We start from the raw sequence: 24860 nt of genomic DNA, 5'->3' as shown, positions 1-24860 counted from the left end.
CCTGTGGTTCCAGGACCACAGGTTGGGAACCACTGCTTTAAGCCTAGAGGCCTCCTCAAGATAAGGGTACATTTGTTCTCTTCTCTCAGCACAGAACCAGTACAAAGTCTCCTATCATGTCTAGTTTCACTCCAAGAGATCAAAATATTAAAAACATAAATCTGGATATTCTGATAACCTGGAACTATTTAAAAGTACATGATCATCACATACATTATTGTAGAAACTCTAGGGTTTTCTCTCCCCCCCCCCCCCGCCAGCATTTTTACTGTCCTGGGGAGGGGTTTCTACTCCAACATTTCACATTTCTCTGGACCAGCACATCTTTAGGGCTGTTGACACACTATCAGGTATCAGGATAGGCCTTGATATTCTGAGGTGACAATGGAGTTGCAAGAAACTCAGAAGTGGGTCTTTCAAGCTATCTTTAATCCCAAGAAGCTTGCCACCAGTGCAGTTTAACTGCACAAAGGTAGGAAATGGGATTTTATAGCTTTTTTTCCTTGTTACAAGGCATTTAAAGGTGGACCCCATTATCAGTGGTGAGTCAAATCAGTGGATGCTAAGGTTCCACCTGTATATCTATATAGCGAGGGTGGCCAAACTTGCTTAACACAAGAGCCACATATGATAAAGTTTTGATGTCTAAGAGTTGCAACACATTTCCAGAGCCACATATTATATGTCAAAGAGCTGTTCGTGGCTTGCGCGCTGTGGTTTGGCCACTCCTGCTATATAGGTTCTTAACACTTTTCATCTTCAGCCTGAACTTTTGTTACAAATCAAATGATTGGGAATATCACTGAGCTAAAAGAGAGAGTTCCGATCTGGCAATTCCCACCTCGCCAACATCACCTCTTTTCTAACCCTATTGTAGGTTTGGTATCTACGCATAGAAGTTTATAGGTTTTTAGCAGGCCCTTCCTCAACACCGACATCTCTCTTTGAACACTTCAAAACAAAATGTAGACTGAAGGAACACGGGAGAACATTGTTTAAACACAGCTCTCAAAACCTGTTTCAACAGCACAATAAAGCATTTGTACAGGTTGTCTTATTGAGATAGTGATCACAGGCACGTTTATCTGGACATGAAAAGACATCAGTGGGAATTCTTCCTGAGTAAACATGCTCAGGATCAGGGTGTACACATCACAAACCCATCACAAATCACCTGAAAATAACTCAGCACTCTAAAAAGTCTTGCAACGTTTTCTAACAGTGCAACCCTTCCGTGTCTCTCCTCCCCACCCTTTCAAAAGATTTCATTTTTTCTTGCTTTGGAAAGGGTTTTGGTGCACCCTCACTCGCTGATGAACAGAGGAGACACTTTTCATAGACATCTTCTTTCCAAAGGCTTTTTCCACAGCTCCAGGTTTCCATAGCAACAGCTGTGCATCCTCTCCACCAGTCAACAACGAATCATCCGCCACGTCCCAGTAGAAAGAGCGGACCGTGGCAGAATGTCCTCCTCGAAGGCTTCCAACAGGACTGAGACCATCCGTGCCACAATCCAGGAGGTGGACGCTCCCTGTGGACATTCCTCCAACAACAAGGAGTTTATCCAACTTCTCATGATACAAACCACCAATCAGGTATTGCAGCTTGGCATTTTCCATGCTGACTACTTCTCTGGCATCCGGAATACACAACAGTAGGATTGGCTCCTCGGTATCCAGCTGGGCAAGATCCCACCAACAAAACCCTTCTTCGTGGGTCATGCAATAGACCTGCCAGTAATCTTTCCCAGACCATCCAATAAAGCTCACTGAAGAATCAGAGTTACAAGTGGAGAGCAAAGCGTCCTCTTCGTTGTCCTTGCTGATATCAAACACATTCACCAACCCATCAGTGGACCCCGAAACTACCAGGTTCGGTTTGAGGGGATGAAAGCGTATCTTAGTGATATCATCATTGTGAGACTCTGAGTAGGCACCGAGGGGCTCTTTCCTGGAAGAGGCACTGTTTGTGCACCCTCTGGCATCCCAGAATACCATGAAAGCATCCTCTTCTACTTTCTCCGTGCCGGCACAAATGACAAGATCATTGCAGCTTATGTCGAAGCTGACAAAGACATTGGAAGGATAGCCACAAAATAACTGTGCTGGTTCTGAGGTCGCTAAACGCATATCCCAACATTTCACTGTCCCATCGCTGCAAGCGGAAAACAAGAGACCCGCACTGGCATGCGCAAACAGAACACCGCTAAGCAAGCTAGGAGGGCTGCTATACTCCCGTAGCAAACTTAATGTCTCTCTGTTGTAAACTCGGATGGATTTATTGGAACAGGAAACGGCCACTAAATGGCTCCCTTCACTTCTGGAAATGTCTATGTCCAGTAAGTAAGCCAAGTCCTCAGTTAGCATGCACCGGTGTGCTATACGGAGATTGGAAAATTGCTCTTTGATCTTCTCCATAGCAACTGTGGCCAAAACTGCATTCAGGAACATGAAATAACTGCAATAAATAGACACACAAGTTTTCATGGTTAACTCTATAGTTGCAGAATGCAAAGGGTTTCACAACAGAGCAGAAAGAGCCAATTTCTCTTAAGGGCAAACGGCACGTTCTCCAAATCACTCATTTAAGAGACACACTTAACAGTGGAAGTGCCTTCTCTTTAACTTAAAGCAGCTGTAAGTGGGGGGGGGATTCAGACTAGGACTGTGAAAAGTGGTGAAGGAAGGGTCAAAACTTTCCCCTCAGTGTGATTTTCTTCCCAAAATCAGGCACACAACACCCAGCCATGTGGATATTGGTCCAACCAGTGCAGAAATGTGTGCTCTCACTGGCCATCACTTTCCAGGGTCCAGCTACCCAAAACACTTTTAACTGGAGGTTAAACAGGGGCTGAAATTGGAAAGGAAAGAAATGGTTCAGACCTGCAAACAAGAACACTTTTCCTTAATATTGGACATGACCTTTGCTGAATAAGCTTTACTTGTGGGTAAATATAAGGATCTCGGCTATGTGGAACACCATTGCTGAATGACATTGTACCATGTTATCCACTATGGTACTCGGAACTTCCATTTAAATGGAGCTTAAATTCCGCTAACAGCTGATTATAAGAAAGCAATGCCCCTGCAAAACTTAAAGTCTTTAGTATGGAAATGACCGTTATCTCCAAAAGCACCCAAACATTAAAAAAATAAAAAAGAGGTAAGGAAAAGGCTTAATCACCAAGTCACAAGTAATCTCACAAAGCTGTTTGCTTCAGTAACATCCTGTGACAAGGAGGTCCCCAGGTTAACTCACTAAATCAACGCTTTAGAGCACATTTGCAAGTGGGTTGTTGTTTTTTTAAGCATTAAATGCCAACAGCCTGTGAAAACTCCTTTTGCACCACAGAACAAGAAGTGATCATATCCCTTCTGGCCAGTCAAAGAAAGTAAGCTGACTTCAGCCTAATAGCCCTAGATCTGTCCTTCAGACTCCCTGGGCTATTAGCAACGTAATTACATAAGCACTGCCCAGCTCCTCAAGACTGTTCAGTAGGCTAAGCTCTTCAGAGGGCACAAACTATGGCTTGGATTAGAGTTCCAGAGCACAAGAAACAGTTTCAGAAAACAATGCAGGGCCTTTTCCAGCATTAGCAAATTCAGCATTTGCTGTACTTTAGTGATCAGGTACAATGGAGAGGACTTCATTAGCGATCACCCTAGACAAAGAAAGCTGGCATGAATCTACACTGGGAGGGAAACAAAAGCAGGTAGAAGTCGACATTGTGAGGGAGGGAAATGTGGACTTTCCAACTGCATCTTTCCCACATAACATGAATACAGATTGGAAAGGCACTGGTGATTCCCTGCATATGCCCCCCCCCTCCAGTATTCTAAGTTGATTCTTCTCTCTAGCCAAGTTCTAAAGCCAGAAGGAATCAAGAACAGCGAGAAGAGTTAAGCCCCCAGTCTCCTTCTGATCCTCAGTTATCTTCCCCCCCCCCACCCCAACCCTGTTGGAAAACACAGACAGACATTTGCAGAGAGAACACCTATTTCTATCCTCTAGCTACAGCCAACATGGAGCAGGGGATAGAGCACTTACACAATGTAATAGCCACATACGTCAGCTGTGAATCAGGACCCTGGGGTGTGGGGCCATAGCTCAGTGGCAGAGCATAAGGTCCCACAAGGTAGAGGACAAGGCTTTTGAAGTCCCACAAGATTTTGACCTGCTCATTTTCTACCACCTTTGCAGGTATGTGTTCCCACCACTTGTTCACTGATGTCATTCCATATTTCTTGCACAAATACCAGTGGAACAGAGCAGCAACTTTGATGTGGCATTTTAACTCTCTATGATTTTGCTGCGAAATTGTTGTGCGATGATGATGAGAGTGTTTGAATTTTGGCAATCCACAGTAAAATGGCTGTCCAGTCATTAATACTGCAACATTAGGCATGTTTACTCTAAAGCAAGGATCTCCAAACTATGGCCCAGGGGCCACATCCTGCTCGCCATAAGATTTTATTCAGCCCATAGCAACTTGTGTTTTGGGGGGGTTTTTTTGGCCACAGCATTTGCTAAGTTTTGACATATTTACTCATTGTATACATCAGGGCAATTATACACACACACACACACACACACACACACACACACACACACACAGGTGAAGTTGCACTGACCGGTGCAGGGGCCTGCAGAGGGTGGTGGGTAGGCGGCATTTTGGAGTGGAGATGCGGCAGAATGAGGGGTGGATCAGGCCCAGGAGGATGTGGGATTGGCAAAGGCCTCCTCCGCCATATCCTAACCGCCTTCCAGGGCCAGGCAGTCCTAAAGAGGCTTTCTGGATTTGCGCCAGCTGTATAGCTGGAGCAGATCTGAGAAGCCCCATGGGCTGGCTGGGGCATTAACTGGGGAAGGGGAAATATGTCCCATTACCCTGAGGAGACCTCCAACCACTTCCTAACCTGCACTGGATACAGCACAAGCCACGTGGCCTGGCTGCACCAGCGCAGGTTAGGTTTGGGTTGTCTTTGCGTTTATGGAAGAGGGACACTGGAAAGGATCAGATTAGTAGTTCATTCCTCCCATGAAACATCTGCCAATTTCTTAGGGAGGCTCACGTCACTTTTTTGAAAACCAAGGCCTTAGGTAATGAATGTTTCACTAAAATCACTTTCAAATATTAAGCCCCACTGACATCAACAAGAAACAACATCTTGCACTTGCACAGTATTTCTGCATGTTCAGAACTCTTCACTTGTATTATCTTGTGATCCTTAAAAGAACTGCGCAGGGTAAGCAAGCATCATCCTGTCCATTTTGCAGATGGGGAAGGCTGAGGCCAAGAGAGAATGGCTTGCCTAAGGCTACCTAGTGAGTTCACGCTACAGGCAAGGACTTCAAACCAAGGACTTCCTGATTATCAGCGCAGTCTCTTAATCACAGTGCCACGTAGACGCACTTCAATTTTGACAAATGCAATATATTTGGGGGGGGAGTACTGCTTTGGGTTTCTCATCTTTCTGTCTGGACACATACCCAGATCAAAGTTTCCTACACTGGTAGAGTGGATTTTCCTGAGGATGGGCAATTCTTACACTCTTACACTCCAAATGCAATTTGCAGGAGAGTGTGAAAACTAAGCCTACTCCCTCCCCATGATAATTCAGTAAAACAAACCAAAAAAAAAGTGCTTCAGCTACCAGCAGTCTGGGGAACATGACCAGAAGGAGGAAGTCTAGAGAACAATATGGACCTCTTTCAGGCTGGCATTGTTTTCCATTTTATATTTATGTACCAAGCCATTTCCACATTTTCTAGAGGAATGTTTACCTCTCCTTGCCATCCAAGGGCACTGCTTTTCACAGGAAAGGGCAACGTTCCAGACCAGGGGCGCCCAAACCCCGGCCCTGGGGCCACTTGCGGCCCTCAAGGCCTCTCAATGCGGCCCTCAGGGAGCTCCCAGTCTCCAATGAGCCTCTGGCCCTCCGGTGATTTGTTGGAGCCCACACTGGCCCGATGCAACTGCTCTCAGCGTGAGGACCTCTTGTGTGAGCTGTGGGATGAGGGCTCCCTCCACTGCTTGCTGTTTCACGTCTGTGATGCAGTAGCGGCAGAAAAGGAAAGGCCAGCCTTGCTTTGTGCAAGGCCTTTTATAGGCTTTGAGCAATTGCAAGACCTTCATTCACTTATATAAGTTCATCTTTAATATATTCATTTATGTAAACTTACGTAAATTTATTCAAATTTGAAATGTAAATTAATTCTTTTTTTTTTCCCCGGCCCCCGACACAATGTCAGAGAGACGATGTGGCCCTCCTGCCAAAAACGTTGGACACTCCTGTTCCAGACAATGGGGTAATAACCCACGATGCCGGAGTCCTGAGACTCATTAGGAGCGCCTGGCTGAAGGCTAAACAAACAATCCAAGCAGAAACTCCAGGGTGGAGCCGTGAGCCCTTCCTCTCCATAAGAGGAAGTCGCAGATACATTTTGAAGGAATATTTTGAATAGGAGGCAGGAGGAGCTACATTGCTTCTACAGGAGAAATAGGAAATCGACCTTTTCCAAGCACAATAGCAAATTAAGCCCAGGGACACTGCCACTTGCCAGAAGCAACCAGGCTGGTATGAACCATTTGGCTGCTTTCATTCCAAGCCTACGAACAGCCTGGGTCTTCAAAGGGTCTCCTGTGTTTTCTTCTCTTGTGCAGCCACAGACTTCGAGGCCTTGTGATATGTTGTTAGAACCAGGGACAGAAGACAGCTGGCAAGTCCTGCCCCCCACACCAGTGTGCTCGGGTTGGCGAAAGTGCTGACTTCTTCTCATACTGTTGTCCTCACCCAGCCTCTACTCCAGGGCCACCCCTGCACATATCAACACAACCCAGGTCCCCTCCTACTGATCATTCAGATTAAACCACTTCAAGCCACAGTTTCAGTCACTGGTTTACAAGGGAACCGTGATTTGCAAGGTTGTAACACAACAGAGTTAGCACTGAAAGGGGAAGGGATGGTGAAATTTTGCTCCAGTGAGGGACTGTGCGTGCAACAGAGGCTGGCTTCCAGTTTGCAAATCATGGTTCACAGGGAGAAAGTGTAACACCCTCAGCAGGCCACAGATACATTCTGGTGTATAAATATTCTTCTAAAGGGCAACTAGGAGAATCATTCCTCACTGGCACTTAGATTAGCATCCTTGATCGGTGGCATAGCTGGAGGGGAGGCGGAGCACCCATGGCAGGGAGCCTCGGCATGGCGGGCAAGTGGCCCCTCCCTTCGGAGCCATTCCCGGTGGGGGGACAATTCCCCCCACCGGGAATGGCTCCGAAGGGAGGGGCCACTTGCCCTTGATTCCCGTTTGAGAAATGAAGAAAAAGGACGCCTTCTATAACAGGCCTTCAAGCCTGGCCCACGTGACTTTTAATATCATTGGAATATAGATACGTATTACAACACAGCATTTGACACGCTAGTCATAAACAGCATATCTTCAGCTAAAGAGAGACCCATGAGTCATTTTAATCCTACAAGGTTTTCAAAAATAGCCCAGTGATTCATAAATTACATTCTTCCTCCTCCTCCTAGAAAATCTTTCTGGCAATAATGCAGTTTTAAAGAGCTTATTGTTTCCCCAAGAGTGATGCTGATGGACTGTGTACCCACCAAACTACAAACCCCGCAACAAGCAGAGGTGGTTTCATACTGATATCAGGAAGCTTCATGTCCTGTCAGCATCGGGATGCAAAACATACTCTTCCCACCCCCTCCCGCTCATTCAGAATATCTGCTAAAATCTTTTCTCCTCCTTTTGGCATTATCACATCATTGCACCCTTTGGATCTCTGCACAGCCTTCCTACCACTTGTATGAGATTCCTTGAAGCTTGTAGCCCTCTGGTTCAGAGGTCTCTCCACTATGACTGCACCCTGCAATCTGAGTTTACTGGAAGTCAAACCCAAAATTGGGATCAGAGACAAAGACACTCATGCACCTATGGTCCCTGGCACAGGTTGCGGCACAGGACTCCATTCATTCTAATGTCACCCAAATACGTGCAGCACAGTAGCTGTGTCAGGAAAAGGACTGTGCAGCCCTGTGTCAGGAAAAGGGAAGAGCAAATCTCAGAAGGTAGGTAGACCAATGGAAGTAGTGTCTAGTGGTTAGCTTGCTACAGCAAGGTTCATGTTATGTTCATTATTATTTATATAACACCATCTACATGCATGGGCTTTACATAAATGTGAAGACAGTTCTCTACTGCCAGAGAGAAGGTCAGAGGACCAAGAGAAGTAGAATCTAGTGGTTAGCATGCATACATTCTTCCTGTTTCCCACATTCCCTTTACTGGACCAGCAGCTGAATGGGGAAAAATCTTGGTAGTCTGTAGAAAAATCTTGGTAGAAAAATATTCTGGCACCATCCAAGGTTATAGAGAAGATGCAAAAGAGGGATGTCTGGGGGGGGGGGAACACCCTCCCAGGAGAGCCTTGAATCCCAAGGGTTCATATTAAAAATCAAACCCACAGTAGCCCCTGCAGGGTAAAGAAACATGACAATCCACTTAATTACCTATGAACGTAGCCTACATAGATCATGCACTCAAAATGAAACTAGTCCAATGGGAATTAAATAGGGGGAGATGGGTGGGAAACAGGAATGTGGAGTCAGAACTGACTCTCTCAAAATTTTTCTGACTCTGACTCCATGACTCTGAGTCAAACTGAGTAGGGCTTTGGAGTTGGAGTCAGAAGGAATTTTTGGGTGGAGTTGGTACGGCTCTACAGCCCTGGTGTGGTATAAGGTATAAGCAATCTGATGTGAAGTGCCTGAGCTTGGCGGGGAAGCACAATGAAAAGGTTTGATCAAACAGATGCAGTAACCAGTAATGGCCAGTAGATGGAGATGGGATGCTATTCAAAACAACTCACACAGCTCCCCCCCTCCCCACACCAACATGAGTTGCAACCTGGCTGGAGTAAGTTAGAAAACCAGAAAAATATAGTATTTCCTTAATGCAATCCTAGGTAGATGGTCCTTAAAATATTTACTTTGGTCAAGGAAGCCTCAGCCCTTGCACTTGTGGGGGGGGGGGAAGAGTACTCCTCTCTGAGCTTCTAACCAAAGGGTCACTCAGCAACTGACAAAGATGGATTCCTGGATGTCAGAGAATATATTTCCTTGCCCAGATTATGTTCTTAAGTTACCAGGCAGGAGGAATGGAACCCACCTGGCTTCTCCACCACTTGGACCTAGTTTGCTACCCAAAGGTAGCTCTGCTGCTAAGCAGAACAGCTGCCCTAGACAGGAAGACAAACCCTGAATCCACATCCAGCACATGGCCAGTGCATAATGGAGTTTCCAAACAAAGAACAAGAATGATGCAAGAGGAACCTGCCCAGGAACTTCTGGTGAATTAGATGTGTCCAAAAATACAGAAAAAAACAGGCTAACAATAAGGGGGAAGGACAGCATTCTTCACACACTGCAATTCTGAAAGCCATAAACCTCAACGGGTGCCTAGTGATTACAGGTCCTGCTGAGAAAACTGCTGGTAAATGGATATGAATTACTCTCCCGCTTCAGCAAAAATATGTACTGTATGGTATCTTCTTCTGCTTCTCGTTTTCAAGCACAAATAGCTTGTTTAATGCTTCATCAATGTGACTGCTTGGTTATAATATCAGTATTTAAAATGCCTCAGAAACGAGATGGGACTTGGTAGTGCTTTCTTCTTACAGAGGAAAAACAAAGAGAGAAAAACTCAAGCTGAGACAGACATAAGATTTCAAGAGCCGTCACAACTGCGAGAGCCCAGCTTCCCAATGTGCATTTCAGACGTACGTTCCAGCAACTGCACACTCCATTATTCATCAATCTTTCCCTTCTACCTCCCAATAACAAGAAACTGTCTGCCTTTTTTAAAGTGGCATATGTACATTTGTAGGTCCACCTTTCATCTTCCCCTCCCTCCCATCACAAATGTAAAGAAAATTGTTGCAAAAGTGATCCAAGGATTAGAGGGAGGGTGTTGGTGATGTTATAGGTACTAGCCAACTGGTGCCCTCCTTAAGCGGTTTTTCCCTACTTCAAACATAACTGACCACGCTAGATCCTTGCAGAACGAGCTTTTCAGAACTCTCATCAGAGAGAGATGAAAGATGCATTTGTACTGAAGGAAGGGATGGTACTCCCAGACTGTTCACTGCTCCAAAAGCTGTTAAATCTATATCTTTTGCATAATGAATTCTTACTTTCTGTCAGACGGCCACCAATTCTTCATCAGTTCCACTTAAGCCACTGTGATTAATAATATCCTTAGGGATGCAACCTTTAGTCAGTCTGATTAATCTGTTCATAAACCTCTGATCAACCAAAAAGCTTCCCTGATTGACTAGGCAAAACATTTTTATTATTTTAATAGAAGGCTTTAAAAAAGTCTGTACGTGGCAAGCACTATCTTTGAAGAGGCACTGCCACACAGGAGGGAATGCTTCTTCTTGGGCCATAAGGTGAAAGGCGGTATAGAGATGAAAAAATAATAAAAGAAATGAAGATGGCCTCTGCTGAAACACAAGCGTGCATCACCTAAAAACCAAAAAAAAACTTTCTTTCCTTCATAACTAATTCTACTGAGATGTAGGCTTAGGGAAAAACACATAAAATAAATCAGCTAAGATCTACTGAACTTGGCTCTATTTTATTATCTTTACTGCCCCACAGTGCAATCCCATGCATATTTATTTTAAAGTGAGTGCCACTTTGTTCAGCTGAACTTTCTCTGAAGATACGTGCATGTATGCCATACTCCATTCTAAAGAACGTAGCACAAAGATAAAAATCAAACAGAAACCCTGCCATAGATTTATACTCTAAAAACATGAGCCACCAGGAACAGGAAAGAAAAGGGATAAGGCAGATCAATCAGGAAAGGACCGAGTCCACAGAAAAGTCTTCCAGTTGGACTTATGCCAAGTGACAGAAGGAAGGAGGATAAGGAATAAACTTCCCTGCAGAAGACCTAAGATTGAACTCTAGTTCAATCACCTCCAGCTTGTTTTTCCCCATTCTTGACTCCTTCCGCCAGGGTCAATCCACCCCAACCTAACCTTAGGTTGCATAGCTGAACATATTTCATACCCAGTTGCTTTGATATTAGTAATCATTTATTCAAGGACTGTTAATTATTTTTTTAAACACAAACAAGTTTGTCAAGGGTACGAGTCCTAATTCAGTAGTATAGGCAGCAAAAGTGTTTCATTGAAGGCTTTCATTCTACTAATGACTTCATAAGCATAGACTTTACCACCTTAGATCCAGTTGATAAATCTTCTTAGAAAAGTCTCCCTACCCCGAAAGGGGAAAAAGCACATGCAGATTGTTTGAATGTGCCGGACGCCTTCCCCTCCCTTCGAGCCTGCATAGATTACACTGGCAGTACTGTGTGAATCAAATGAGAAGGTCTTGGAAAATTAACACCCAAGGGAAATTGAATGTTCCATTACAGCCACAAGCACGGTATTAGGTAGATCAAGTGTTCTTTGCAAGCAAAGCTTGTGTGTTCCTACCAGAAACAGCAACTGTTCCAATAAAAAGATAATCTCTTTCCCTTACTGCTAGACAAGAGCAGTGCAATCAACTAGAACAGGTGTGGACAGACTTCAAGCTTGTGGCTTTCATATTCTTTTTAGTAGGTTCCCAAAGTCCATCAACCACAGGTCAAAAAAATGGTGGGAGGAGGCCACATGCCAATAGGAGCTCAGGGACAGAACCAGTTACCTCCCCATACCCCACAATCCATTTGCTGGCCTGACTTGCACATACAAGAAGACATCGACATCTAAGTTAGTACAGGAGTGTAACCACCTAATTCAGAAGGAGGGCATTTCTTCCTATTGTTAAACACCTGGCAGTAGGAGACTCAAGCTGTTCTACTGCAAATCAGTGACCTGCCCTCCACCCATCCCTACGTGTCCATCCTGTGGCCCTGGATGATTGCAGTATGCCTGGGCAGGAGCAGATATAGTCACAGGCTGCTGCCTGTCCCCCACTTAGTAGAGTAGAAATGAATCTACCCCAAGGCATGGGAGAGGTGCATGTGTACCAAGGCTCACAAATTATTGTTGCCTTCATAACTAGTCACAACTTGTAGTCACCCCTGACTCCCATCCCCAACTCAGAAGAGAATCATAGAAATGCATACAAAGCTGTCTTATATGGAGCCAGAGGCAAGGACTTCATATTCTGGTGGGCAGCAGCTGAACAAATCCTCAAGTGGAGGTCCTTCTCAGCCCTGCTACCAGCTCTTTCCACAGGCAGTACTGGGGCCTGAATCAGAGAAAACATGTGTTCTAACACTGAGTTTTCTAACATGAACCCTTCCCCTGGATACAGTCTTGTTGCACTGGAGGAGTCAGAGAAGTAGCCACAAAATCTCCAAAGCCACTTCATTCCAAAAACCTCCAAAGGCAGACAGAACCTCCACTCAACTCTCATCAGACAAACAGCTGTGCTTGCCATCGATGAACTCCGGTAGCACCAGCACATGAGATGTACAGTACTATGTATTACAGCTGCACTAGCTCATTCTTTGACTTGATTCATAAGCTAACACTGGAAAATCTCAATCTACTAAGAGCCAGCTTAATCACCACAACCACCACATGGCAGCTATGGGAACCAGTCTCTGAGCAAGAGTTGTTCTGCACATGTGAGCATGACCCAGACCTTAAGTCTTGCATCACCAGGCCCAGCAAAAGCCTACTTCACCCATAGCCCAACCTGTCTACAGTAGGAAGAGACCCAAAGACCTAAGTGTTTCCTGTGCACAGACATCAGGAGTCTTCATAGGAGCTGCAGGAAAGTTTGCTTTTAAGGGGTACTCACAGGTACTATTATTATTAACAGTATTTATATACCGCTTTTCAACTAAAGTTCACAAAGCGGTTTACAGAGAAAAATCAAATAACTAAATGGCTCCCTGTCCCAAAAGGGTTCACAATCTGAAAAGATGCCAAGGAAAAGATGCCAGCAGACAGCTACTAGTACAGACAGTGCTGGGGTGAGGTGGGCCAGTTACTCTCCCCCTGCTAAAAAAAGAAGCACCCACTTGAAAAAGTGCCTCTTACCCAATTAGCAGGGGTTAATTAGCAGGTACTGCACATTTGTGCATTTTTTTCCACCCCAGGTTGTTTGGGGTTGTTTATCATCATTCCGTTTTTTAATTAGGGTCAAAGTACACATGACCTTCAATGTGTCAGTGTACTTCCCATCTTCGGGAGGAGGGTACCCTTTTCAATATCAGCTGCAGGGGGAACAGATCCATGGGACTATGGCACATGAGGAGGGGGACGCTAATCGCGGTTGGCACCAATGGAAGCTGGAGATAGAGCCAGCCTCCAATATACTGGCCTTCATTTGATCTAGTCCTAGGACAAGGCTCAAGGGTTGGGGGTTAGGGTGCTGCTGATGTTACAAACGCTGACCAAAACATACCCTCCATGTGGAAACCACTGCATAAAGGAGCTGCAGCTCATACCAAATCTGCTTACAGAGATCACTGCTATCCTATGTTGCAACTATGCCCAGAATATTGGGTGATTCGGTATCTATGCCGATAATATTGGGTGCCGATATATAACTATGATTCGGTATATATACTATGATATGATATGATATAGTATGATATACTATAATATAACTATGATATAGTTATATACTATAAGTTATATACTATAAGTATACTATAAGTATATAGTATATACTACTATATAACTATGATTCGGTGATTCGATATCTATGCCGATAATATTGGGTGCCGATATAATAACTATGCCGATAATATTGGGTGATTCGGAATATTGGTATGATTCGGTAAAATATGGCACTGCATAGTAAGTCTTTATACAGTCATAACAGTATGGGCAGGAATTCATGCAATAAGCCAGGAGGAGCCCTATTCTCCAGACACATTCAAGGTAAGCAAACAGGAGTAGAAGAGACATCTACAGGCCTTCCTTTGAATGTCTGCATGAAGTCAATCCACATGCAACTATACACACATGAAGCTTTCCCCAGCAAGGCCCTGCCTTTTCAAGAAAAAACCCTACAAGCATACAGTTGCATAAGTACATACTCCATGTAGACATTCAGGAGACAGGGTCTTCCACAGTGATCTTGCTTTCCTCACTCCATGTGCTTGTAACCGCAGTATAAGTGTGACCCATTAAGTACAGAAAGAAGTATGCTCCTTCAAGTGGCATGTGTTCAGCAACTGCTTGGAGCAGCGATTTTCAGTTTTTTACTTCTCACGGTACACCGACATCTATGGTCTTCTCGGTGATCTCTGTCTCGTGTTGTTACTTCCAGTTTCTGGGAGACTCTTCTGGGTTCTGTGGCTTTGTTTATACGGCAACTGTCTATTGTAACAAATTCCTCCTCCTGCCAGTAGAGGAACAGGCAATTTGTTACCACATACAGTATCTCTAGAGACAGAGCCACAAAGTCCAGAAAAATTTTTCTAGTGATTTTCAGCCGCTGTGCTCCAAAGTTTCACAGCACATTTGTAGCACACCAATGTGCTGTGGCACATCAGTTGAATTGCTGGTCTGGAGAGTCTGGATTTCACTTCCATACTTGGATCTAAAGGGCTAGTTTGATGTCTAGTTTGGAGGGATCATCTGAATGGTGGCTTGTTGATCCTGAACAGCTTGGCTCAGAGTTTCCCTTCCATGCTATCCTCTTGTGTGCCATTTCCTTGAAGAAGACACGGAAACTGCATCTCTTGTCCCTCCACACCTCCAGCGCAGAATTCCTGAAGAGAGACTAGCCATAAACTCCAAGGATGTATGTATTACATAGCACATAAAGAAGAAAAGGATTACAGCAGAGACACTTTGGGAGATCTAAAAGGGATTATGTTTTGCATTTGTTCTGTGTATCTGCAAGGCAATAATTAAAATAAATATGCTTAATTTTTCCTAATTGCCTCTACTTCAATTTTAGTCCCAATGGTATGAAGCTTGATAGAAGGAAAAAAGTTCACATGTTCACTTGCCATGAATACACTGTGAGAACAGGACTAAGTCCACAGCCAAAACAACACAACTCTGGGAATCTCATGCCACAAGCAGCAGAAGTCAGAATTTCCCACTTACAGCTCCCAAGCAGCCACATGCAACCCTCAAAAACGAACACTCGGATAGAGTCGTTTCCAGGGGATACATAACACTAAGAATCACTAGTACATCTGATGGAGTATTTTAAGGAACAAGTCACCAACACAACAAATCTGACTAGCCCCAAAGAATGGAAGTCACGGCTCAGATCTTCACATAACAAATCCCTTCTTAAAAAGTCAGTGCATGACTCACGTTTAGCATTTAATCATTTATCTGGCTGGGCCTCCCAGCTATCTTGGAATTCTTCCACTAATGCACGAGTCCCATAAAAGACAGGTTGCCAAGGCAACAGAACCTGATGTGACTACACACGGTGGCCAACTCACACAGCATCACCGGAAGCCAAAGGTGTTCGAGGCAGGATCCTTCTTTGTGACCACTTCTGGTGATGCTTGCAAGTTGGCCGCCATGCGCAGTACTTCAGGTTCTATTGAGTTCACTGTTGAGACCAACACATTTGTTAAAATGGGGGTGGGGGAGGAGAGAGAACAGGACATAAAGGCTGGTCCAAGTTGGTTATCCTTTTTGTAAACAACCTTATCTCATTTTAACCAAAGTGGGGGGAGGCACATACTATAGAATGGCACATGTTGTTTGAAATACTTGTGCTTGCTTTCTAAACTACACAAAAATAACCAACATTCTAATTTCAGAGTCCCTCACTTGGCAAGACTTCATCTCCCAGACTGTCAGCAATGTTTAGCTCCTGGTTCCAGATGGGAGGTCAACATCTGAGCAATACCAATGTGTTTACAACACCGTTAGAAATTCTGCAACATGAACTGTTTTTTTAATTGAGAAGAGGTGTGGCTCAGTGGCTAAGAGCCTGCACCACAAATCAAGATGTCAACTTGCACCTTGGTAATAAACTCATTGGGCGGTCTTGTGCAAGTGGCTTTCTTGCAGCCTTGGGTTCCCAGTCTGCAATTTGAAGAATAACAACTCTACCCTACCTTACAGGACTGTTGCAAAGATAAGACCAGGTATGCAATACACTCTGAATGTGCAACATACTATATAAATGCCAAGTGTACATTTAAATCAGCCATATATATCACAAATCAAAACAACATGTCATTCCTGATTTAGTCCACTTGATGGCACTAAGTGACCAACCTTCCCTAAAAATCAGTGCCAGTTCTAAAAACTGCTATTTGGTTCAAAGGGATGAGCTATGCTGAAGAATCACATCTCAGGTCAGATGTATCCAATACTGCAAGGGTGGGCAGGGTACAGGATGGTAAGAGATGCTCTGAGTTCTAAAGAACCTCAGGGTCCACTGGCCACAGCCAGGAATAAAACAGGCAGACAGATATATGCTTAGAATTATGGAAGGGGGTCTTGGTCAGCCCAGAAATTTACTTTCAGTACCAGAGCTCAGCTTACTGTCCTTTTGCACAAAAATGCATTCCTGACTTTCACCCAAGTTTTCTTTATCTCATCAGCTTAATGGTAATTCATAAGTAAGATAGTTGGGTTTTTGTTTTTTGCTCCTGTTAAACAACCAGAAGTAAGACAGCCCTTCCTCGCTGATCTACTGCAAATTACTATTACCAGTAGATCCTGATCTACATTCTGCCTCTGATACCTCAGGGAGCACACAAGAGACCTGCATCCTGCTGCCATCCCTTGCATCTGGCATTCCAAGACAGCCTACTTCTAAAATCAGAAGTTGCACATACCCATCATGGCTTGTAACCCGTTATCATCATCATCATCAGTATTTATATACCGCTTTTCAACAAAAAGTTCACAAAGTGGTTCACAGAGAAAAATCAAATAACTAATGGCTCCCTGTCCCAATAGGGCTCACAATCTAAAAAGATGCAAAAGAACACCAGCAGGCAGCCACTAGAAAAGACACTGCTGGGGTGAGGAGGGCCAGTTACTCTCCCCCTACTAAATAAAAGAGGAGCACCTACTTGAAAAAGTGCCTCTTACTCAGTTATCAGGGGCTTATGGATTTTTTCTTCAGAAATTTGTCCAATCCACTTTTAAAGGCATCCAGCCCAGATGTCATCACCAGATCCTGCAGCAAGAAGTTCCACGTGTGGCAAGGACACCATGTGAATGGCTCAAATCAGAATGTCCATGCCTTAAAAGTAAGGTCAGAAAGGTGGTAGACAATTTAGGCAGACACATTTTAAAAACATGTACTCACACCCCATTGTAATCAAGTGATCCTAGGAGTCCTGCAGCTTCCCAAACCACTATCGCTTCAGTGTACACAAAATTATGTCTCTGGGAACTTATAACTATGGTTTGATTGAGCTGCCTATTTATTGATTTTAAAGAGAGGGAGGACGGAGAAAAACGAAGACTGTCATTTCAATCCATGCGGGTCTACTCAAAAGTAAGTCCTATGATGTTCAATGGGGCTTACTCCCAGGAAAGTGTGCATATGATTATAGCTAGAGGTGTTTGTTTCCAGAGAGTAAAATAGAATTACAGCCTAACAGCCCAATTCTATCCACACTTTCCTGGGAGTAAGCCCCACTGACTCTAATGGGACTTACTTTTGAGTAGACATGCACAGGATTGGGCTCTAAGCCTTGCTGAATACAATGGACTTACTTCTGAGTAAGGTAAATAATAGTCTTTCAAACATCTCTCATTCTAGCCTGTATGTTGCAGAAAGCACAGCCCCCCATGAGCCAGAAACACAAACACGCATCCTGACCCATTCACACGTGCACAGAACGCAGGCACACGCACACTAAGCATTCCACGCAGCAATCCTGCGAAGACACGTGCATTACCTCGCCCTGCGAGCTCAACGTTCCTTCCTGCTCCCGAATACACGCCCCGAGAAGCCCGATTGGCAGGTTGAGCGGAACAGAGAGGGACCTTTGATTGGTTGAGAGAGCGGTGGAGGCGCGGCCCCCGTTGTCCTTCCCACCCCTAGAGAAAGAAAGAAAGGCAAGCGCAACATGTATCCATCACTTCCGATCTCTACACAACCACCTCATTACATATCAGCACGGTATACTTTAATGCGGGGCATAATGAAGAGGGAAAGCCCCCTTCGTTATATCCCTATAGCCCTATGGGCAGAGATGATGCAGGGGGAAGACCCCTTCGTTATATCCCTATTGTTGGCAACCTTCAGTCTCGAAAGACTGTGGTATCGCGCTCTGAAAGTTGGTTCTGGAACAGCGTCTAGTGTGGCTGAAAAGGCTGATTCGGGAGGGACAATCCCTTGCACACTGGGAGCAAGTGCAGTCTGTCCCTGGTCTGTCTCCCTGGCTATGGGCCTTCCTTCTTTGCCTCAGTCTGTTGGCCAAGTGTCTCTTCAAACTGGGAAAGGCCATGCTGCACAGCCTGCCTCCAAGCGGGCCGCTCAGAGGCCAGGGTTTCCCACCTGTTGAGGTCCACTCCTAAGGCCTTCAGATCCCTCTTGCAGATGTCCTTGTATCGCAGCTGTGGTCTACCTGTAGGGCGCTTTCCTTGCACGAGTTCTCCACAGAGGAGATCCTTTGGGATCCGGCCATCATCCATTCTCACGACATGACCGAGCCAACGCAGGCGTCTCTGTTTCAGCAGTGCATACATGCTAGGGATTCCAGCACGTTCCAGGACTGTGTTGCTTGGAACTTTGTCCCTATAGCTCTATGGGAAGAGATGACGCAGGGGGAAGCCCCCTTCATTATATCCCTATAGCTCTACGGGAAGCCCCCTTCGTTATATCCCTATAGCCCTATGGGAAGAGATGATGCAGGGGGAAGCCCCCTTCATTATATTCCCATATCCCTTGGTGCCCCTGTCTTAGAATGCCCCACGGTCGATTGGGTACCGCAAGTGTTGATACACTTCCAACGAGTTTGTGTTTTCCCTCTTTAGTAGCAACCTGCAGAATACTGTATGCGCCACGGCAGAGACTGAGCGTGCTTGCCTCCTAGTGTGGGAGGCAGGGGGCGCTGTCGTGCTGCAGGTTTGCTCTAGCAGAGGGCGGCAGAACTTTTGCTCAGGAATTGTATCATCAGTTGCCTTTCCCTCTGCAGCATCATGTCTGGTGCAATATCAGTGTCACTGCTGTTACATGTGGGTTTTTAGCCTCTGTTGCATTGATATTAGCAGCTGGAGCTCCTCAGGTGTAAAAGATACAGGTGAGAATGGTGGGCTCAGGCGTGAAGAGGCTCAAAACCCTTAGGGAAGGAAACTTGGTTCCCTTCCTGGTGAATGAGACCTAAGGGAGAGTTAGCCTCATTCTGGTGTTTTAAGTAAATAAGAGAAACTAAACTAATTCTGGCTAGTCCAGTGTTTCTCAACCTGTGGGTCGGGACCCACTAGGTGGGGCATGAGCCAATTTCAGGTGGGTCCCCATTCATTTCAATTTTTTATTTTTAATATATTAGACTTGATGGTACTATGGTATGTGACTGCATTTGGGGAAATGTTACAGATCTGTAATTTTATGAGGCTACTATATATATGTTTTTAGCAATGACAGTAAATGGGACTTACTCTGGGTAAGTGCGAGTAGGAATGCAGTCTAGGATTGTTAAAAATGTTGCTGCTTGATGATGTCACTTCCAGTCAGGACATGACTTCCGGTGGAACCCGACAGATTCACATTCTAAAAGATGAACCCCGGTGCAAAAAGTCTGAGAATCACTGGGCTAGTCAGTAAAAGAGTTTTTTTACTTAACGTTTTAAGGTTAAAAGACGTTTTGTTTTTGTTTTTATCAGCAAGTTCCCCAAAGGAGTCTACCTTGGGGGAGTCCTGAAGGTTTGGGAGAATTGCTATGTAGAATCCCTTTTGTTAGTTTGTAATAGTTAATGAATCTTAAACATTGTGTTTCTTATTCCTTTTTGGCTGGGTCTCATCGAGGTATCTGGGAACTATTTCTCTCTCTCTTCCATTACAGGGAGTAAAAGAGTTAAAGAGGACCCATTAAATAACTTACGTTGTAAGGAAGAGAAATTTAGTCCAGGGAATCCCTCTTGTGAGCCTCCTTTTTGAGCTAGTGGCAGTGGAGTAACTACCTAGGCAGTGTTTCACAAACTGTGGGTCAGGACCCACTAGATGGTTCAGGAGCCCATTTTAGGTGGGTCGTGTAGCACCCAGCTTAGCTGCCGCTGAAAATACAGGCTACAGTGCTGCTGGGTAGGGTGGTGGAAGAGAGGCATAGTGCTTTGCTCCGAATAGGTGGGAAGATGGGATGCTGGAAAGGGGAAGAGGGCTGTGTGGTAATGGAACCTTTGGCTGGTCATGGCTTAGGTTTGAAGCCTAAATTGATTGTTACTTCCAGTGGGTCCTGACAGATTGTCATTCTGAAAGTAGGTGCTGGTGCTAAAAAAAGTTTGAGCACAACTGACCTAGGGAACAACTGCCCCCCCCACCCTGTTGCCATGCATGGGGCAAATGAGGGGCACTTGGACAGATCAGCTGACAGAGCTAAACTGAACCACTGATGAGATTGTAGGGTCTTGCAATACAGACATTTTATACAATATAAAATGTGTTAATACTTTAAATGCCCTTTTTAAGTCTTCCAAAGAACTTGCAGTAACCAACTTGTATCATACTGAGAAATCTTTTGGTCTGTGAATTGATGAAACAGTCTACGTTACATCATGGAGATGGGTCTGCCTCACTCTTTGCTTGGTTCATTCTGGTAGCATTTCTCTGGGCACCAGCACTGTGGGTGTGCTGCTGATTGGCTCCTTGCACATTGGGCCAATATTGGGCTCACATCACGCTGACATCACTCTGATATCAGGCCGCCACTGCATGATTGGTGGGCTGTGTCATGGTTTCCATGGATTCGGGTGGTATTACTGGGAGTACTGCACCAATCTGGCTCTCATTTCCCCCTCCTCCTTGGTGAAGAACAGGCTTAGGATTTGATGGGCATCATGATGGGCTCAGGATGTGATGGACATCGTGCCAATGTAGCAGCAATGATGACCCAAGTTCCACATAGGATTGCACTGCAAGTCATTCATTTCCAGAAAGGTGAATACATTCTAGAATACATTCTGTGATTACATTTTGCAGCTAACATTCAAATGGAGAACTCGTGCAAGGAAAGCGCCCTACAGGTAGACCACAGCTGCGATACAAGGACATCTGCAAGAGGGATCTGAAGGCCTTAGGAGTGGACCTCAACAGGTGGGAAACCCTGGCCTCTGAGCGGCCCGCTTGGAGGCAGGCTGTGCAGCATGGCCTCTCCCAGTTTGAAGAGACACTTGGCCAACAGTCTGAGGCAAAGAGGCAAAGAAGGAAGGCCCATAGCCAGGGAGACAGACCAGGGACAGACTGCACTTGCTCCCGGTGTGGAAGGGATTGTCACTCCCGGATTGGCCTTTTCAGCCACACTAGACGCTGTGCCAGAACCACCTTTCAGAGCGCGATACCATAGTCTTTCGAGACTGAAGGTTGCCAATATAACATTCAAATAAAATCCTAGACCTAGAAAAATAGTTTGGTTCTCTGAAAACAAGCTGCTCAAACAGTATATAATCCACTAAAAATGTTATAAATCAGTGGTTCGCAAACTCTTAGCACCAGGACGCACTTTTTAGAATGAGAATCTGTCAGAACCCACCTGAAGTAATGTTATGAACGGAAGTGACATCCTCAAGCAGGAAAATTTTTAACAATCCTATGCTGCAGTCCTACCCAGGAGTAAGTCCCATTTACTATCATAGTTAAAAGAATATGCATAGTAGCTTGTTAAAAGTACAGATCTGTAACATTTCCCCTAATGTAGTCACATAGTAGCATCAAGTCTATTAAAAATAAAATATTGAAAGGGATAGGAACCCACCTGAAATTGGTTTGTGACCCACCTAGTGAGTCCCGACCCAGTTTGAAAAACACTGATTTATAATATAAATCATTTCTTAGGTAACCTGTGTAAAAAAGGGAAATGAAAACTGGAAATAAAATGTAAAACAAAGTGCTTCCTTTGGAAATATTCTAGTGCACTTTTTCATTTTAAAACAAGCTGGAAACATCACAAGGAGGGTTAAGAAGTGAGGGAAATGATGATGGATTACTTTTCACATGGTCAAAGTCTGGCTGCACAGTCTAGGCAGTAGCTTTATTCCATCAAGCAGGAACAATGTTTGAACAAATGAAATTATTGCATTCCAAGGTAGATGTTGCTTGAAAATTCCTGCATTCATGTGTTTCATGCCTATTGTGGAATATTTACCATAAGGTAAAAATGTTCTGGAAATCTATAAATGAATAAAAAACTGAGCTGCCACTCTAGGATTGTTGTTGGCAACCCAGTGTCGAAAGACTATGGTATCGCGCTCTGAAAGGTGGTTCTGGAACAGCGTCTAGTGTGGCTGAAAAGGCCAATTCGGGAGTGACAATCCCTTCCACACTGGGAGCAAGTGCAGTCTGTCCCTGGTCTGTCTCCCTGGCTATGGGCCTTCCTTCTTTGCCTCTTTGCCTCAGACTGTTGGCCAAGTGTCTCTTCAAACTGGGAAAGGCCATGCTGCACAGCCTGCCTCCAAGCGGGCCGCTCAGAGGCCAGGGTTTCCCACCTGTTGAGGCCCACTCCTAAGGCCTTCAGATCCCTCTTGCAGATGTCCTTGTATTGCAGCTGTGGTCTACCTGTAGGGCGCTTTCCTTGCACGAGTTCTCCATAGAGGAGATCCTTTGGGATCCGGCCATCATCCATTCTCACGACATGACTGAGCCAACTCAGGCGTCTCTGTTTCAGCAGTACATACATGCTAGGGATTCCAGCACGTTCCAGGACTGTGTTGTTTGGAACTTTGTCCTGCCAGGTGATGCTGAGGATGCATCGGAGGCAGCGCATGTGGAAAGCGTTCAGTTTCCTCTCCTGTTGTGAGCAAAGAGTCCATGACTCACTGCAGTACAGAAGTGTACTCAGGACGCAAGCTCTGTAGACCTGGATCTTGGTATGTTCCATCAGCTTCTTGTTGGACCAGACTCTCTTTGCGAGTCTGGAAAAAGTGGTAGCTGCTTTACCGATGCGTTTGTTTGCTTTGCAAGTAAAGAGGGAAAAAAGAAAGAAGTTGACATCCTTTCACACCTGGATGTTTTTAGAAAAAACAAACAGGCTTGGCCTGCGTAACTTTCCCAAGGCCATGCAGCAAGCCAGTACAGGCACCACCAGTCATAAGATCCAGGCAGGCTATGGCTCAGAGTCATTCCTGATCACGAGGGGAAAACTAGCTGGATGGCTTGCCTAGCACATGGCAAAAACTCAACCTGTAGGTGGTGGGCACAGTGAGTTCGTGTCTTGGATCTGGAAGGAACACTCGGAAGCAGGAACTGTTCCTGAGATGCCGCAATATCAAGTCACAGGAGCTTGGCTTGCTGGTTGCGTCAGGCAGGAAACAGGGAGCTGACCTTTAGCTGAGCCATGCTTCCATGTTAACAGCAGCATCCAGTGAGCATGAGGGAGGGGGATGCTGAGCCTCTTAAAAGGATGGGAAGCCTACAATGAACATGACAAGAAAAACTGCTGTTGCTCAGGAACCTCACTATGAGTAGGGCTACAGCCCATCTTTCAAATCCCTCCCCCTATCATGTGTTTTAGCCAAGTTCACCTTGCTCCACCAGTCTGATTTTTCTCAGAGAATTAGTGGAGGAGTAAGTGAGATAAGGGATTATTGCAAACCAACTTCAACCCTCAGGTTAGGATGAGAAAATACTCTAAATGAATGCCATTTTTCTTAATTTAAAGGCAGAGATTAAAAGCACTTTGCAATATAGGAATTAGACAGAAGGGAGGAATGTCAAGACATGTCTTGAAAAAGATAAATTGGCATAAAGTTTTAATCTAAATTCGTAAGAAGTACATTATCACACTGACAAATTATCAGTGTGTCAGCTTGCCCAGACTCATTCAAGTCTAGATCTGATATTCAGAGAATAACGAGACAAAGTCTACATCAATCCAGAACTGCAGGGTTTGGCTGTGATGCAGCTGCAGTTTTCTGTGACAGGCCTGGATGGGGTCAGGTCACTTTTCTTGGGCCTGGTAGTCTAAAAGAACATAAAGAGAGCCCTGCTGGATCAGGCCCAGGGGCTATCTAGTCCAACTTCCTGTATCTCACAGCAACCCACCAGATGCCTCGGGGTGCACACAAGACAGAAAGATACTGGTACTTGCATGTCGCGGACACTCCCTTACATCTGGCATTCTATTTACCTTTGCACCCCGCAACTGCACTTGGGTTTAACTTTGGCCACTTTATTTAACACAAGCGACCAATTTTTAATGTAGGAAACCAACTGATCACACCTTCCCTTCCTTGCCGGTCTGGGGTAGGTGAAAAAACTACCATCCATGGCCAATTTGGATGACAGAAAAATTTTCCTACCTGGCTCTCATGATGAGCAACCAGCTAATCTCAGATTGTACATGCCCATCATGGCTCAAAACCTGTGATGGAGCTTTCCTCCAGAAAGCTGTCCAATCCCCTTTTAAAGGCAGGGAAGAGATACAAATCTACTGTTGTTAAAAAAAATTTTTTTTAGGCTACACTTTAGAGAGCCAAAAAAACTTCATGTCTAAACAGCAGAAGAAGGAAAGACCTTCAGGTAAGGCATGATTAAGGAAAATATGAATCAGGCTGATAAAACACTGGTTGTTTCATGGGGTGTTGTCTCCTACAGTGCCCTGGAGCATCATGGGTATTCCAGGAGAGAAAATGACAAGGCAAGCAGTGCACCCAGTACTGCTGCTATCACAGGTGGTTGCTTTCCAATTTTAAAAAAAGACATGATCCACCACTT

General features: G+C 44.9%; 1 protein-coding gene across 1 annotated transcript; it reads right to left on the bottom strand.

Moving 5' to 3' along the window:
• Window positions 1-977: 977 nt before the first annotated feature.
• On the bottom strand, window positions 978-17915 carry WDR89 (WD repeat domain 89). Its single transcript, XM_066612333.1, has 2 exons — window positions 17890-17915; window positions 978-2457 (listed from the first exon to the last, which is right to left on the bottom strand). Exon 2 carries the CDS (start codon window positions 2448-2450, stop codon window positions 1266-1268), a length of 1185 nt encoding a protein of 394 aa, XP_066468430.1. The 5' UTR covers window positions 2451-2457; window positions 17890-17915; the 3' UTR covers window positions 978-1265.
• Between the last annotated feature and the right edge of the window lie 6945 nt (window positions 17916-24860).

This window comes from Tiliqua scincoides, chromosome 1, assembly GCF_035046505.1.
Source record: "Tiliqua scincoides isolate rTilSci1 chromosome 1, rTilSci1.hap2, whole genome shotgun sequence".
Taxonomy (NCBI): Eukaryota; Metazoa; Chordata; class Lepidosauria; order Squamata; family Scincidae; genus Tiliqua; species Tiliqua scincoides.
Note: the sequence above shows the minus strand (reverse complement) of the source record. Positions and strands in the feature narration are given on the sequence as shown.